The 17,148-nt window shown below is 44.8% G+C and overlaps 1 protein-coding gene across 4 annotated transcripts in view; it reads right to left on the bottom strand.

Annotated features, from left to right (window-relative positions):
* The window catches only part of CENPC (centromere protein C), a 1,220,926-nt gene that overhangs the window by 241,803 nt on the left and 961,975 nt on the right, over positions 1-17,148 (bottom strand). For all 4 annotated transcript variants that reach the window (XM_078676246.1, XM_078676245.1, XM_078676249.1 and 1 more), the window contains one exon: positions 3,387-3,488. In XM_078676246.1, the coding sequence (XP_078532372.1) occupies positions 3,387-3,488 (102 nt within the window). The remainder of the gene's footprint in view (positions 1-3,386; positions 3,489-17,148) is intronic.

Raw genomic sequence — 17,148 nt, forward strand, 5'->3', positions numbered from 1 at the left:
AAGGATGCGGTGAAGACGTTGCACTTGGCAGGAAGAGATGCTGGAGGCTGGAGCTCGTTGTAGCCCGCAGATATCTGGAGTGTAGCACCGACAAGCCTTGGTAACGGCAAGTCCACGCGGTGCTCAGGGTTTCAGTCCCAGCGTTTCAGACAAGGGATAGTGGCCTCAAAATTGCTTAGAGGACAGGTCAAGACTCGAGGGAGTTGTAGAACTACCACCTGTGTTGCTGAGCCTTTCGAAGTCTGTGGGATGTCAGGAGAAGCAGACCGGTCAGCTTCGTTGCGGTGCCTGCAGATGCAGGGGAGTGACTCCTTCACTCCAAGGGAGATTACTTCTGGTGTCCTTGATGCCCACAGGTTTGTTCAAGAACCTGGAAGAAGCACAGAGGACGAGGAAGAAACTAGGAGCAGCAGGATTCTTCCCTGATGCAGTCTTAGTTCCAGGAGAAGTCCAAGTGTCCAGATGGTCGAAGAGTGAAGTGGTTTCAGGCTTGAGCCTTGTCCCACGACAAATCTAAGGAACCACCCACAGGTAAGTCCTTAAATACCACAGGGAAAGGGTTGGAACGACTCAGGGGTCCCTCCCAGAGGAGGGGATGGGCAGAGTTACTCCCATGTCCTCTGTCCAGTTTCGTGCCAGAGCTGGAGCCAAGGGCTCCCGTAACTGGTTCAAACTGGAGTATGCAAGAAGGGCACCAAATGTGCCCTTCAAAGCAGGCAGTCTGGTGGTGGCCACACCTCCCTGTGACAGGAAACCTATAGTTCTACCTTCCCTGCTCGAACTTGGCTCAGCAGCAGGAGGGCAGAATCTTGTCTGTGGTCGGCAGCAGCACTAGCTTGCAAACGTGTGTACACAGGGATCAGAATGATGAGTTGTGTCATAATTATCACACCTGTTTTTCCACTGATAAATTCCGGTAGGTCAAACTTGCTGAAGTTTATCAGTGGAAAAGATCAGGAAAAATCGTAAACCGTGATGAATTTGATGCAGTGCTTAATTTGTAAAAATAATAAAAATAATGAGTGCCAGGGCCCTCATTGGGAAGCCACAGAAGTTTTCACCACAGAATGCCACTGTCAGCACTGCCATTGACAGTACTTACACAACTACTAACCATCACACAGCTACAAGTGTGACGATTCAGACTGTTCGAGGCCCCCAAAGCTATAAGAACAGCTTGGGAGGCAGTTATTAGTTGTTTTTAATTTAAACTGAATAAATAAACAACTGTTGGTCTGCTCATCTTTATATTTCACAAACAGCGCCACCATGTGGCAGCTGTCATTAGGACCAGTATTGGCAATTAAGTGCCAGTGCCGAGCATCGGAAGCCACCGGCGCAAATTAAGCACCAATTTGATGTGTTAAAAATGGTTGAACATGTTATGTCTTGTGTTCCAGTTGAAAACTAGGAAATGTGGTAAATACGTCGCACCCTATTTCAACAAACATGTAATGAGGGCCATAGCACTAAAAATTCTATTCCTGCAGCATAATGTGAATGATGACAATCACCATTAAAGAGAAGAGAATTGGGGCCTGGCGCAGGTGGCGACACATGCCAGGTGGTGGTCCCCCTTATTCTACTGCTCTCCCTCTTCGCGATAACCCATGGCTGCTCCCACTCACACGGGAAAGGCTAGGTCAATGCACACTCCACCGGCATAAACTTTTCTCCATATGCGACCTGTTCCCGGACGGCCAGATTCTACCTTTGGTCGAAGACCCACAAGCACGGGACATCCCATCCATGGACCTTTTCATTTTGCAGCAACTCCATAATACTTTAAGGTCGCTTATGCACTCCTATCCGCTGCCCCCCGAGGATTTTCCACCCTTGATGCGGATGGAGATCTCATGAAGTCTAGACTATACCGACCCTGTATTGCCCTGAAACCGGACAACACTACATGGGTGTGGGAGGCCTGGCGACAGAACTGGGGGTGACACTCACTGATAAGATATGGCCATATTGCTGCAAACAAATTCAGCGTACCTCTATCAGCCATAGGCACAAGCTTTTACATTTTAAATGTATACCTCGATGCTACCTCTCTCCACTCAATATAGTCACATTTGACCACACCAGATCTGATCAATGTCTGAAGCCATGCTCCAGGAGCAGCCATCACACATCTAACCTGGACATGCGTAGTTGTGGCCTCCTACTGGATTGCAGTATTTGAAAACATATCGGCCATGAGCGACATTGAATTATCACCTTACCCGCTAGTGGCACTCCTGAGATATGGTCAAAATGTACCCTGCTCCTCGTTGCCTCGCTTCCCTGGCACTATTGTTGGACAAACTTGAAATTGCATTAGGGAAGCGCCAGGCCGCCCACCCACTCAGAGTGGCTTGGCAGCATGAATGGATGTGAGAGTGTTGCCGAAGTCTATGCCTGCCTCCAACGGCTACACGTCCCAAAGATGTTTAGCTGCCTTTCCATACATATCTCCACTCTCTTGGACCGACTGACGTTCCTCTCCACCACGAATATTGGTAGTTACCCTAGGTCTAGGTCCACGTCCACCTATGCCCCCAAACCCTTATGTCATGCTTTTCACTATCTACATGTAATGACTACCCAACTCTGTAATGACATCTAATCAGTGTGATTGGTGATGTGATTTTTGATATTATGGAACTGTTTATTGCTTGTTGCCAACTGAAATTTAATAAAGACAATTTAAAAAAAAGCAAAAAAAAAGGGAATTGTTAGTTTTCCTGCATGCTGGGGCCCTTTGTTAAATGAGTTTTGAAGACGCAGTTCTTAAAGTTTAAATCCATTGTTGTGTGCTTCTAAGTGCAATTTTCACTGTTACTAGAGCACAAAGAAAGTTGTAAAATGTTATTCAAATGTTTCAGGGTTCTCCCCAACAGTTTGGAAGACTAGTGTAAGATCCAAGTCCATAAATTTATATAGCACCAAAAGCAAGCGGATTCCCATTTGGAGTCGAAAAGCAAAAAACATAAGTTTAGAAATGCAAAGCCCTCATCATATTTGGTGTCCCTAGCATAGTTCAAGCTAGAATTACATTCCTTGAGTATCTTAATAACTGAAAGTATAGCCAGACAAGGCATCAGCAGAGGAACAGGGGCAACAAGACATTGTTTCTTTACTACTATCCCTTGCTGAAGTTGAAAGGCGTTTCAGGATGGTGACACCATTTATGGAGAATAGAATGAGAAAGATAACAAGAATACTGCACAGTATATTTCCAATTCAAATTTAATTTAAATTTCAAATGTTAATGGAGGATGTTGCATGTCTGTGCTTCTACACTTTCCAGTGGATGTTTTCTTTTCCATTTATAACTCATAATTTAGCAATATTTTCATATTTCTGTATAAACAAAATTGCAATTTTTTCAAATAAAAAAGTACCTTCCATTTCCCTTTTTTCAGGTCTTTTTGTTTTTGCTTTAACTCTGCGATGAACATTCTCTTTGTATTCTGGAGAGAGTACACCATCAACCACAAAGCCTCCTGCAAGTCACAGTAAAACCAAAAATGAATCCAAGTAAAGTTAAGCACTTACAGGGCCAAAATTAATTTCATGTACAGAGATAAACATCTTATGTTAAGAACAATTCTTCAATTTTGTTTGACAAACCTAAATGTGTTCGCATGCATGTAGCACAGCTGAAAACAATCTTAAAATGTGCACTTGCCTCATAACAATGAAAACCCTAAAACGTATTTGTTGGAAAAAAAAATCACTGGCATCTTGATTCCTTATACTGGGACGAATTTCTGCACAAACCTTAACATGCTAACTTTACAAGCATTCCTCCCGGACTCATGTTTGCCCAACGAGCTTGTGGTCAATTTTCTTTTAGCTCAAACGTTTCCTCAACAGAATGCAGTCAGAATAAAGATGACAAAAACAAGAAGGAGGTGGAAAAAGATTTGGTGGAAGGAGAAAAAGTGTGATTATACTTATGGTAGGAATAAAAAAAAAAAGTTACTTACCTGTACACTGTGGTTCTCCAGTATTGATATCTTTCATAGATTCACATGCTTGAATCTTCCCCGTCATCATAGTGGGAATCTCATGGTAGTTAGATAAGCAGTACTAAAGAAGTACATTAGAAAACATCAAAAAAGAAAGGAAAACTTTGACGTTCATCAGCATCTTTATGTAGGTCTAAACTTTGAACAATCAGAGACGAGCCCCAGACCTCATTTCCCCAGCAGAGCCATCATACCTCAGATTTCACGCACAAGTTTGTTTGGGATAATAGTCACATGAGGTAAGAAGTGGCAAGCCTAAACGGGGAGGTGGGAGGGCCACATGTGAATCTACGAAAGTTATCAATACTAGAGAACCACCGTGTACGGGTAAGTAAATTGTTTTTTCTCCATTATTGCATCTTTCATAGATTCGCATGCTCAAATCAGAGTAGTTAGCAGTACCATTTTTTTTCACCATAGTGAATAGGCGAAGACACCACTGTATGCCTTATGAATAAATATATACTGTGACAAGAATCGAAGATAAAATGATTATCTTAAATAATACGAGCTGGTCCGCGGTCCGCAGTGAGGAAACCCGCCACTGATCCTCATGGTGAGAGAAACTGGCAGCAAAATGGCAGACATTGTCAGGGCATTATTATGTGCACGAGCTGGTCATTGTAGTAAGCTTGTGGATTTGGACTGTCTTGTATCCTTGGCAGGATCGACGCATGTGGCTGAAGGGTAGGAGCCTTGGAGAAAAGCAAGAGAGGAGGGTACTTACTTGTGGAACTTTACCTGTCCTCTCTCTTTGTTTACACCAGTGATCCAATGGAACTCCTCTTTCAAGTATTTAACAAACTCCGCGATAAACTCAGTATCGGACTATCAAGCACAAAACTGGCATTGAGGAATGCATTCACATAAAAGCGTCTCCCCAGTGCTGAGATTGAGAAAACTTGTTATTTTGATGTGCTAAGTGGTGGCATTAAAACCTTGCTGCCAAGGGACTCAAGTTGCGTCAGACCTGTTTCTAAGTATGATTGGTGATATATATATATATATATATATATATATATATATATATATATATATTACCTACTGGCGGTCGCCAGTAGGTATATATAGTTAGGATTTTTTCTCTATGGGATTTTTGAAAATTCTATGTCTAATAACTTTGGCGTTTGTGGACGGAATTGGCTGAAATTTTCAGGAAAATGGAACATTTTGTTTCTGAGCAGCCACTGAAAATTTGGGGGGGGGGGGGGGGTTCGTCAAGGGGGGGCCGAGAAAAAAGGGGGGTCCCAAAACGCGTTTTTCCCATGTTAATTTCCATAGGGCGGTTGGCCTCACTTTTAGCCCGAACGGCTGAATGGATTTGCACGAAACTTGGCAAAATTGTAGGGACTGTTAGCCCGATGTGCCTTTGCTAGGTCTCAATATATGTGCTCCAGTGGATTTTGAGAAATTAACGTTCAAAAAAAGATATATATCTGTAACAGCACTCCGGGTAGCGCTCCGGTTCGCGTACTTGACGCTTAACGGAACTTCGCGAAGCGAAGCTGATTGGCTCTCCGGTGTCTGTCAACATTCTAAACAGTCCGGAGCGGCCGCCATCTTGTCTCTCGGTAGGATCGAGAGACAAGAGGAGGCCAAAACAAAGGGGGAAATGACCATACGGGGGCATAGTAGATCCTCCCTGACCCCCTAGGTTTGATGTGGAGGCTTTAAAAGGGCCCAGCGGGGCAAAAAAAATAAATAAAATAAAATCGTTTTTTTCGTGGGGTGCGCCCGGTACGCGTAACGGAAAGCGGACTGGGGAGCGTACTACAAGGAAACAAGAATGATTGACTTTTAACTTATTGTATGTTTATAGACTTTTTTTTCTTTTTTTTTCTGATGAGTGACGTCTTGGCCTATCTCCACGGGATGCAGTCCCTACCATCTCGGCGTTTAAGCCCAGGGGGACCGGTAGTGTGGGAGAGATAACGTCTGTTAACGTTCGATTCGAAGGAAATCAGGAAGTGTTGAAAAACATTGTCTGCGCCATCTTGCCTTTTTTCAAATGCCACACTTTTGTCGTGCACGGCAGCCATTTTAGATGCCTTGACCAGACCCACTCTCTGCACGCTGTCGATCCTTAGCATGGCTCCCCACCCTCGCAAGCATCTCCCCCAGGCACTGGTCACCCCCGCTCTCTGTCTTATGCATGGGCAATAAACCTCCCCCCATCTGCGCTGCTCTTCCTTGAGAATCACACCCTGTGCCCGCCCGACACCTCCCTTTCGCCCTATTCACTACCGCACCCTCTGACACTCCTCTTCCTCTGTGTCCGATTGTCCAGGCCGGTCCCAGGCTATCACCTAGCCTTGCAGATGTAGTTTATGGCCCCAGCTGTAAAGAATCACCCCTCTTCAAAGGAGTTACAGTAGATCAAGGCCCCCACCCGATGAGATCCGTCACACCACACGCGTTCCTACTATCTGAAAACCATCCTGTATTGTGATTAGGGGAGGGGACCGAGCCTGAAGCGGAAGATTCCAGGGATGCCTCTTTGTACATCAAAGTTTTTACAATTATGTGTCACATTAAAAATATATAGCACTCCAACAAAGTAGTAGGATTATAAAACTTTAATAACTTATAAATATATACAACGCAACAAAAACAGTAAATAAATTTAAACATTTTTTTGAAAAAAGAAGCAACAATGGTCAGTAGCTGTGTTTTGTGCAAATAGTCCCAAGGCAGCACAACGTGCTGAGTTCTGGACGGCACCCAGGTGATGTTACCTGGGTGCCGCACTGGTTTTTGGTATCCTACAATGCAGCTCCGAAAAACGGCGTGGGGCGTCCCGGGGGGTGCGGGGGGAGGCCTCGTCAGTAGCGGTCTGTTGTGCGAATAGTCCCAAGGCAGCAGAACGCGCTGAGATGTGGATGGCACCCAGGTGATGTCCAGTAAGTTGCCGCACTGGTTTTGGTATCCTACAATGCTGCTCCGAATAACGGCATGGGGCGCCCCGGGGGGGGTGAGGCGGCGTGAACGGGCCTCCCCAGGTGGAGGCTCGTCTGCTGTAGTGGGGCGCCCCTTTACCGTTTCAGTTGCCATTCCGCCCGCTTTTGGTACACTGTGCCAAAATCCGCCATTCAGCTGAGTTGCGCCCACTCTTGCGGTGCAGCGATAGGCGGCTGCCACAGGACTCTCAAAATGGCGGCAGGCTCTTTCCTTTTTCGGCGTGTCCACTGAAATGGCCCTGGGACACCTTGGAACTCGGACGCTTGTCTGCTAGGTCTTGGACCCCATTCTCGAAAGCGTCCCCTCAGCCTTGAAGATTCTACAAAAGTCTTGGGGGCCCCCAACTCCTGCAGGCTTCCGGTGGGGAGCGGCTGCCATGATTGCTCGCGGAATGACCACGACGGAGCCACGAGATGGTGGTGCTTTCATGCTGACGCCAGCTTCAGTCTGAAACATCCAGAAACAAGGTGGGGCTTTCATCGTTTGGGAAAAAAAATGTTTTAATCCAATGAAAAGTGTTATTTTTAGGTCATATGATCAAGCCTTCCATCATTAGGAAACCAAAAGTAAAATGAACCAATGAAAAGTTTTATAAACAAGTCACATGACCTGTTACGCGGCATAGGGCTATAAAAAGCATAGAAAATCCGTTGGCACGTGAGGCGGCGTCAGTAGCGGACCGATGTGCGAATAGGCCGAAGGCAGCACAACGCGCCAAGATCCGGATGGCACCGAGGTGGCGTCCAGCAAGTTGCTGCACTGGTGTGGCCATCCTACAATGCTGCGCCGAAAGTCGGCGTGGGGCGCCCCGTTGGCCTGTGAGTTCGCGTCAGTCAGTGGGGGCTGTTTGAGGATCTGACTGCATTGGAAAGCAATGTGATGCTGTGCGTCGCCCCCAAGATGGAGGTTCCTCGGCTGCAGTGGGGCGTCCCTTGGTGTTTCACTCGCTATGCAGCTGAGTTGCGTGCACACTTGCGTCGAATAGGCCAAAGGCAGCACAACGCGCCGAGATCTGGATGGAACCGAGGTGGTGTCCAGCAAGTTGCCGCACTGGTGTGGCCATCCTACAATGCTGCGCCGAAAGTCGGCGTGGGGTGCCCCGAATCCGTTGGCACGTGAGGCGGCATCAGTAGCGGACCGATGTGCGAATAGGCCGAAGGCAGCACAACGCGCCAAGATCCGGATGGCACCGAGGTGGTGTCCAGCAAGTTGCTGCACTGGTGTGGCCATCCTACAATGCTGCGCCGAAAGTCGGCGTGGGGCGCCCCGTTGGCCTGTGAGTTCGCGTCAGTCAGTGGGGGCTGTTTGAGGATCTGACTGCATTGGAAAGCAATGTGATGCTGTGCGTCGCCCCCAAGATGGAGGTTCCTCGGCTGCAGTGGGGCGCCCCTTGGTGTTTCACTCGCTATGCAGCTGAGTTGCGTGCGCACTTGCAGCGAATAGGCCGAAGGCAGCACAACGCGCCGAGATCTGGATGGCACCGAGGTGGTGTCCAGCAAGTTGCCGCACTGGTGTGGCCATCCTACAATGCTGCGCCGAAAGTCGGCGTGGGGTGCCCCATTGGCCTGTGAGGTGGCGTCAGTAGCGGACCGATGTGTGAATAGGCCGGAACCAGCACAAGGCGCCAAGATCCGGATGGCACCGAGGTGGTGTCATAGTTGAGAGTTCTGAGCAGCGCTTGTAACACTGTCTGAAGCTTATTTGCACCTGCTGCAGCTTCACTATTGCCCTGGTGTGGCCTAAGATCGCCCATGACATAGGCGGCCGCCTCCCGGGGTCCGGCGGAACTTTTTTCCTTTTCCTTTGTGCATCTTGTCCCACAATCCGTTTGACCTGAAGACACGACCAGGTCCCTGAATGTGTGCAGGGGGACGCTATTGATTGAATCAAAATGGCGGCTTCACACAAAGCTGACTCAAGCGTTGCTGCTGATGATATACAGACAAAAACTGGTTTTCAGTTTGTACATTCTTCCGGATTTTTCCATCCAAGGCTGGTTGAGAGTTTGTAGAACAATGGCTTTAGATTTTCAACATACTACTCTTCAACATTCTTCCTAAATGTAACAATGTGAGAGTCACTAGGAGAACGGTGTAGTGAGGGCCACAAACGGCTGTTTATCTTTCCTTTCAAAATGCTGCCAACAATATTTTCGGAATGGAAGACACCACAAGGCGCTGAGATTCGGTTGGCACCGAGGTGGTGTCCAGCAAGTTGCCGCACTGGTGTGGCCATCCTACAATGCTGCGCCGAAAGTCGGCGTGGGGTGCCCGAGGGGGGGGGGAGGCGGCGCAAACGAGCCTCTCCCGCTTCTCCATGTGGAGGCACTTCATCTGCAGTGGGGCGCCGAGATCCGGATGGCACCGAGGTGGTGTCTAGCAAGTTGCCGCACTGGTGTGGCCATCCTACAATGCTGCGCCGAAAGACGGCGTGGGGTGCCCGAAGGGGGGGGGGGGGGGGGAGGGAGGCGGCGCAAACGAGCCTCTCCCGCCTCTCCAGGTTGAGGCACTTCATCTGCAGTGGAGCGCCGTCTAGCTGAGTTTCGCCCGCTCTTGCTGCTACAGCGACAGGCGGCTGCAACAGGACTCTCAAAATGGCGGCCTGTTCTTTGGATTTGGGCCTGGTCCACTAAAATGGCCCTGGGACACCTTAGAACTCGGACGCTCGAATTTTTTTTCCCTTCCTCTACATGCAAAAAAGGTAAATGCCCGGTACGTTACCTGCCTCATCTGCCACGATGTACTCTCCAGAAGAACCGAAAAAAAATATAGTTATGGTAATTATACCATGCATCGTCATATGGAGAGGTGGCACCGATTAATTATAGTGCTGCACAAAAGAGAGATTTGGAGGACAACCCCCGACCTGCCAGTACATTCACCAAAGAAGTGGCAATGACAGCATGAGAGGCAAGGGAAACGGTCCCAAATATTCAGAAGAACTTTGGAAAAATTAAAATGACATGTTTAGATTGTGGCAAATTAATTTCATGTGGACAGATGAGTGTTACTCTAATAAATACAGCATATGAACATCATCATAGTCGATGGTTGGTGGAGACATTTTGACTATATCCTGGACCTGCCCGTCCTCGCCCAAAATGGCGCCGGAATAAATGGGACTCGTAACTCCTTGTTGTGTACTGGTTGCACAACCTTGATATCACGAGATACGTATGCAGTTTTGAAGCACATGGCGGGCGGGGACGAGAATTGATTGAATATTTCGACATCCCTATTGATATTAAGTTCTGATGTGTTATTGATTACTGTACTATTGAAAGTTCGAATTAACGTCACCCATGGTACTTGCCCGCAAATGTATATCTAGATAATTTTATTGTAACTGGCCCTGTCGTATTTTAATTATAAAATGTACGTCCACCGATTCCGCAACTGTTAGACACCTTAGTTCTTGCAACCTAATGGCCCGCCCGTTACGTTCCTCTACAGTGTAAATGTCTCCTCATCATAAACGATTACAGTTTGCTCCGTGGCCGGCCCACGTGGTTATAGGCCCGTATTTGTATACTGACATTTTCACAATAAAGGTTTTTAAAAGAAAACATGGTAGTAGTATTTACATTGGTAAAGTTTTTAATAATAGTCACTGTTTTCGAATCAGTAAAAGGCAAGTGAAATAAAGCAGTCCAATTACATGAAGGGTAAAAGGTATAATACGCAGGAACGCAGTAAAGATAAATGGCCAAGGGCTGTTGTGTTTTCTACTCCTGCAACATAAAGTGATCGATAAGAATCTGATATTCAGGCGTATCGGCGACTAAGACAGCAGGCCGAGCCTCTTTTGCTCAACGGCTCCGTCATGGGACGAAGAAACGCCCTTTTTCTCGAAAAAGGAATATATTTTACTTGCAGGACAGTTGTAAATTTTCCGGGAAAGTTCATTAGCTTGGAACATTATAACATATATGTTTAAGAAAAAATAATGTTCGAAAGTAATAAAAAGTGTAATTTTTAGGTCATATGACCAAGCCTTTCATCATTAGAATAAGAAAAGTAAAATGAACCAATGAAAAGTTTTATTAACAAGTCACATGACCTGTTATGCTTACGTTACGCGCTGCGCGCCGCGCCCCGGATCGCTTCCGGGAAGCTGCGCTTCGCGCACCGGAGCACTTCCGGATGCGCGAACGCGGCGCGTCATATGACGCATTACGCGACAACGCAGGTCCAGAATATAGTCAAAATATCTCCACCAACCAGCGGTCGGAACACAACCCCTTTCAGCAGGCTAAATAGTTCTGTTAAATGACAACAGAAGGGACAGGCAACAAGAACCATCAGTCAAAGAGGGGAGGGCAAGTTCTTCCCTACCGGGTCACGTTGGGGCGCTACCGGAACTGATCGAATTGGTAGTCTACAGTGTTTCTGGATGTTTCAGACTGAAGCTGGCGTCAGCATGAGAGCACCACCATCTCGTAGCTCCGTCGTGGCCATTCCACGAGCAATCATGGCAGCCGCTCCCCACCAGAAGCCTGCGGGAGTCGGGGGCCCCCAAGACTTTTGTAGAATCTTCAAGGCTGAGGGGACGCTTTCGAGAATGGAGCCCAAGCCCTAGCAGACAAGCGTCCGAGTTCCAAGGTGTCGCAGGGCCATTTTAGTGGACCACGCCCAAATCTGAAGAGCCGGCCGCCATTTTGAGAGTCCTGTGGCAGCCGCCTATCGCTGCACCGCAAGAGCGGGAGCAACTCAACTACATGGTGAGCGAGACGCTGTAGTCGCAAGAGCGGGCGGTAAACAGCTGAATAGCGGAAGAGGCACAGTGTAGCAAAAGCGGGCGGAATGGCAAGTGAAACGGTAAAGGGGCGCCCCACTACAGCGTGTCTTTAGGTCAAACGGATTGTGGGACAAGGTCAAGAATGGAAGAGTCACCAAAAGGCAAAAAGTTCCGCTTGACCCCGGGAGCCGGCCACCTATGTCGGGGGCGATCTCAGGCCACACCAGGGCAACACGACTTGGGGAGGGGGCCGGAGCCAAGCGCCCCCTCCGAGTCGGCGCCATCACACCGTCCCTCGGGGGCCTCCGTCAAGCGGTTCAGGGAGGCACCGCATCACATTGTTTTCAAATGCAGTCACGTCCTCAAACAGCCCCCACTTACATTGAGAATAGTGAAGCTGTAGCAGGTGCAAATAAGCTTCAGACAGTCTAACAAGCACTCCTCAAAACTTTGAACTATCAGAGTGCATGAGTTTCATGCTCGATCGATTGAGCTAGCCGGATCGGGCAACAAAAAGTATAAAATAGTTATGTAAATAGTTATTTAATAAAATGTTTTACCCTGTTACTTTGCTGGTGTGTTGTATATATTTGTAATATTTGCATAGAGTTTATCGTTATTTTGGGCGGGGTGGGTGGCGGAGCCGAGCTGTCTTGCAGCCATCATGGTGTGGAGCTCAGTTCATCTCACTAGTTTCGTATTTCTCATGAGGGGTTGTTCCTAATGTTTCTATTTTAGCGAGGTCAAAAAGAGATCCCATTAGTGGCCTACTGATTTTGCTCGATTCCTTTTGTTTTTTTACACGATTTTTCACTATCTGCAAAGACTAAACAGAGTATTGCGACTCTGTGCTTGTTTGTAAATAGAGAATGAACCAAAGAGAACCAATTCTAAAACAGTAAATGCTTGGATAACAATCAATCAAATGGAGAGAGAAGCAGGCACGACGGATTACAACGGGGGCAAAGGCCTGCGTTAACTACCCTTCACTATCTGCAAAGAGAGAGTACTCCTAATAGAAATGAGGGGGGGGGGGGGCAGCATTCAAAGCAGATCAGTGTGCATAAACACGAAAATATTTTTACTTACCACGTACTTGACATTCGACAGCTTTTGATATTTGCTATTAAAAAAACCATTGAAATTCACTGAAAAAACCATAGGTTATAGACCATATATAGTTAGGAATTAGCATTTACAAAACCACAAAAATTCACTGAAAAAACCATAGGTTATAGACCATATATAGTTAGGGATTAGCATTTACAAAACCTTATTTTACTCGCACAAAACCATTGAAATTCGCATATATAGTTAGTTGCGCTAACTATATATCGCGCACCCGCAATCCACTGCTGATGATGTCACATATTACATCATTCATGACATGGTCAGTGACATCACTGATGACATCACTGATGACATCTCAAATGACATCACTGATGACATCATTCTTGTGCTAATACGATGAACCTCTTCAGACTCTAATATAACCTTAGATACACTCAGTGTATACAGACACTCACACACTGTCACTCATCCATGGAGTTACTCACACACCTAGTCAGTCATGCAAAGAAACAATCTCACCTCCATTTCCTCAACTATACAGTTATACACACCTTACTTATTCAAACATATACTAACACATATTTACTCTCTTATACAATCCCTGATACAAGTTCACAATGATCCATACAGCCACTCACACATTCAGTGGCTCTCATGCACAGTTATTTATATATGCCAACTCTCACATGTACTGTGTTTTACATATGTACTTACTATGACATGTAGCATTGAGATATCCATTCACTCATCAATACACTCATGCACACAGTCAACCGCCCATTTAGCTGTTTCCACATGCACTCTTGAACTCATACACCTAGTGAATCAACTGCTCACACATCTATGCACAGTCACACACCTCCCAGCCACCCCCATACAAACTCAATCTCCCATACAAATACTTGGGCAACCAATCAATAACACATATAGCCTCTCGTATAGCTAATGATCAACACATGCAGCAGTTTACATCACAACAGACATACTGATGCACACATTCAGACAGTTTAGTCACTAACCCATGCATTTAGTACGACACATTTATTCACTCACTCATACAGTCAGTCACGCACCTACTAAATCCTTCATCCAGACACTTATACATCCACTCATTCTTCAATATATCAAACATATTTAAACTTTACAGAAACACACAGTCACTGGATGATGTCATCAGTGATGTCATTTGAGATGTCATCAGTGATGTCACTGACCATGTCATGAATGATGTAATATGTGACATCATCAGCAGTGGATTGCGGGTGCGCGATATATAGTTAGCGCAACTAACTATATATGCGAATTTCAATGGTTTTGTGCGAGTAAAATAAGGTTTTGTAAATGCTAATCCCTAACTATATATGGTCTATAACCTATGGTTTTTTCAGTGAATTTTCGTGGTTTTGTAAATGCTAATTCCTAACTATATATGGTCTATAACATATGGTTTTTTCAGTGAATATATATATATATATATACATATATATACATATATATATATATATTCTAATTAGGTTCAATTCGGGCTGCGGGTGTCGGCGCTGGGCTGAACCAAGAATGAATTCAGGTTTAAGAATAATTTTAACTGGCAATAATGATGAAAGAATTTAGAGTGCTTCTTCCCTATTGGTGCCTGCAAAAACATGCTAGACATTTTTGTGTTGAGATCGCTTAACATGAGTATATGTTGACACTTCTCTGATTAAATAAAACATAATATGAATGTGAACAGTGATTTAATCAGGAAATGATTGGATTAGCCAGGAGGGAAGTGCGAATTCACCAAAAGTAATAAATTGTCTTTCGACTTAAAGCAATTATTCCTAGTGATCATTATACATTGGGATAGAATTAACGAGTGAAAGAACAATAGGGTCATTTAGGATTGCTACGCAAAATTGCAATTCCCTCACTAGCATCACCCCTCCTGGAAGGTTTGGCTGGGCAACAGACATGCAATAATTATCAAGATCCATAGTTAACCAAGTTTCTAAGATACAAACAATATCTGTGTTTAAACTATTAAAAATACCGTTTTTTAGTATCATGCAATGGGCTTACACTATCCTACTTCTTTGTTATGGCATGTTTTCAAGAGGACGGTTTTAACTGAGTGTAACGGCCAACCAGTCCCAATGCATAACATCATCATCTCTACATAACGCCCAACTTCATTATGCTGTTCTAATATGGAGACTAATCGTTCACATTCTCCTAAGGAGACAACCATGTTCTTTGCCCTTTTTTTTATCAGATCATCTTTACCAATATCGCAACCACCAAAATAATGTTCACCACTATTGTTCTGCAACCAAAAATACAACTTTTTTTCTGGGTTGTTAAGAACAACATTGATACCTCAGGTGAGGAAATAATCACAGGTTTGCAGGATCCAATGTAAAATTACCTTAGAATTAAAGGTCACTCTTGTTCTCCTACCAAAGGATGAGTGCAAAATTAGAACACCGTGTACATCATTAAAATGTACCATCTTTAACAAATCAATATTTGATAAAAAATTCTGAGGAAATGGTCAATTCACGGTACTGTCTGGGCATCACTACAATAAATCTAAAATAGATGTTAATTTAGAATTTTGAGCAGCATTGTTGGTAGGTGTGCTTTTTGAATCTTCAGGTGAATATGAACTAGTAGTTTGGGCGAACACTTTGGCATAAGGGTTAAGAATACGAGAAGAGGTTTTGGAATTCGCTCTACCACTTGATATTATAGTGTCCAAATTTAAAGAAATCAAAGCTGAATACAATGAGTATGAAACAACTAATTGGTTCCTAGATGTAGTTGGGGTGTCCGAGGAGTGGTGGGAAAGAGCAGGGTCACTTCCTTCCACTTCCCCAGAAACGGTATCAATGTCTGGAACTGGTGCAAGCCAAAGTTTCCTAGCACATCTTTTCATTATCTTTCTGTTTTTAGTTTGACTTTTTCCCCATGATTTTTGCTCAGAGCTGGAGAGATGTATTTCTTACTCTTTGTTTTGAAAAATCAGAAAGAGGACACTGAGGCCGTGACTGCAGTCTCACTCACAATAGTCTATTTTATCTGTTCGTCAATTTCTTTTTTTTTTTTTTTTACAGATTAAGTTTACTACATGTCACCGTTCTCCTCTTATTTCTATTTACCTTCCTATTTGCATGCTTGTTTACCAATGTGTCTAAATGTAAGCTAAGGCATTGAGAATTGGCCTTGCTGTGCCACAAAGCCATGACAGCCTAAACTGTGACTACAACCAGTTTAGGGTTTGGTGGTACTCTTATCCATAACATCCACTTCCTTTGAGGCCAAACTTTGTAGCATCACAGAAAGAGTATCTAGAATATGATCAGAATTGTTAGTGGATTTTTCAGGTACTGCTAAGATGGAAGATACATTTTTCTCAAAGCAGTGGAGAGATTCTGAACATTGCCCATAATTCCCTGGAAGGTTATAGGATGCCTACAGATCAAGATCCGGAGTAACAGATAGTTCAAGAATTGAAAATGATTTCTTTTTACAAGGAGTACTCCCAAAGTATTTCATTATTGCTTTTGAGAGATTTATAGGTGTTTTACGAGGCTGCTCTGTTTTTTCATCAGTCAGAGTCTGTGTTGCTATTAATTTCATTGTCTATGTCTGTGAGGTTAAACCTGCAATTGATGGTTTAATTGTCTCATGCTGGAGATGGACGATATCAGCAATTGAAAATTTCATTTGGGAAGACGTATTTCCCAAATCTTTGCAACCTTGATCTAGTTTGACCTCAGAAGTTTGCTGTTTTTGAGTAAATGATCTGACGTAGTCACTTTTGTCTCATCTTTTAAAAAAAAAAAGGCGGGAATTTAGGCCAAGCCTTTAAAGGCATTTAAGTGAAGAGGGTTGCAGTTTGTCTTCCCGCATGATTTTATACATTTTAGCTTTCCTGATTGTAGCTGTCTTGCTGTCATTGTGGAAAATAAAAAACAGGCGCCCAATAAAAGCAATTATGAATGCTTCTTTCAATATCAAGAGGAAATAGGTGAACATGCAGAGATGGATTTTCGCAGGAAATCTCAAGATGCACTTAAGTTGGGCTCCACAAAACATATTCACGGAAGACAGGGCCTCCCTGTTTGTCAAAACCCTCCGATTCCACGCTCATCTGGAGCCTTCGCTGCAAGTAAAATTCAGAAAATATGAAGTGACATAAACCTGGGCCAAGAAACCATATGGGGAAGCCAAGCCACGTGAGAAATTATTGGGCACTAGGACTCCTATCCATTTCGGAGATCTTTGGAGCAAAGTTAAATCACAGCAGATTAAAAAGAAGGAAAAGCAGCCATTAAAGTTTTTTGAGAACTTGCTCCTAAAGATGACAAACCAACTGTAGTTA

The sequence above is a fragment of the Lissotriton helveticus genome, chromosome 2_1 (assembly GCF_964261635.1).
Source record: "Lissotriton helveticus chromosome 2_1, aLisHel1.1, whole genome shotgun sequence".
NCBI lineage: Eukaryota > Metazoa > Chordata > Amphibia > Caudata > Salamandridae > Lissotriton > Lissotriton helveticus.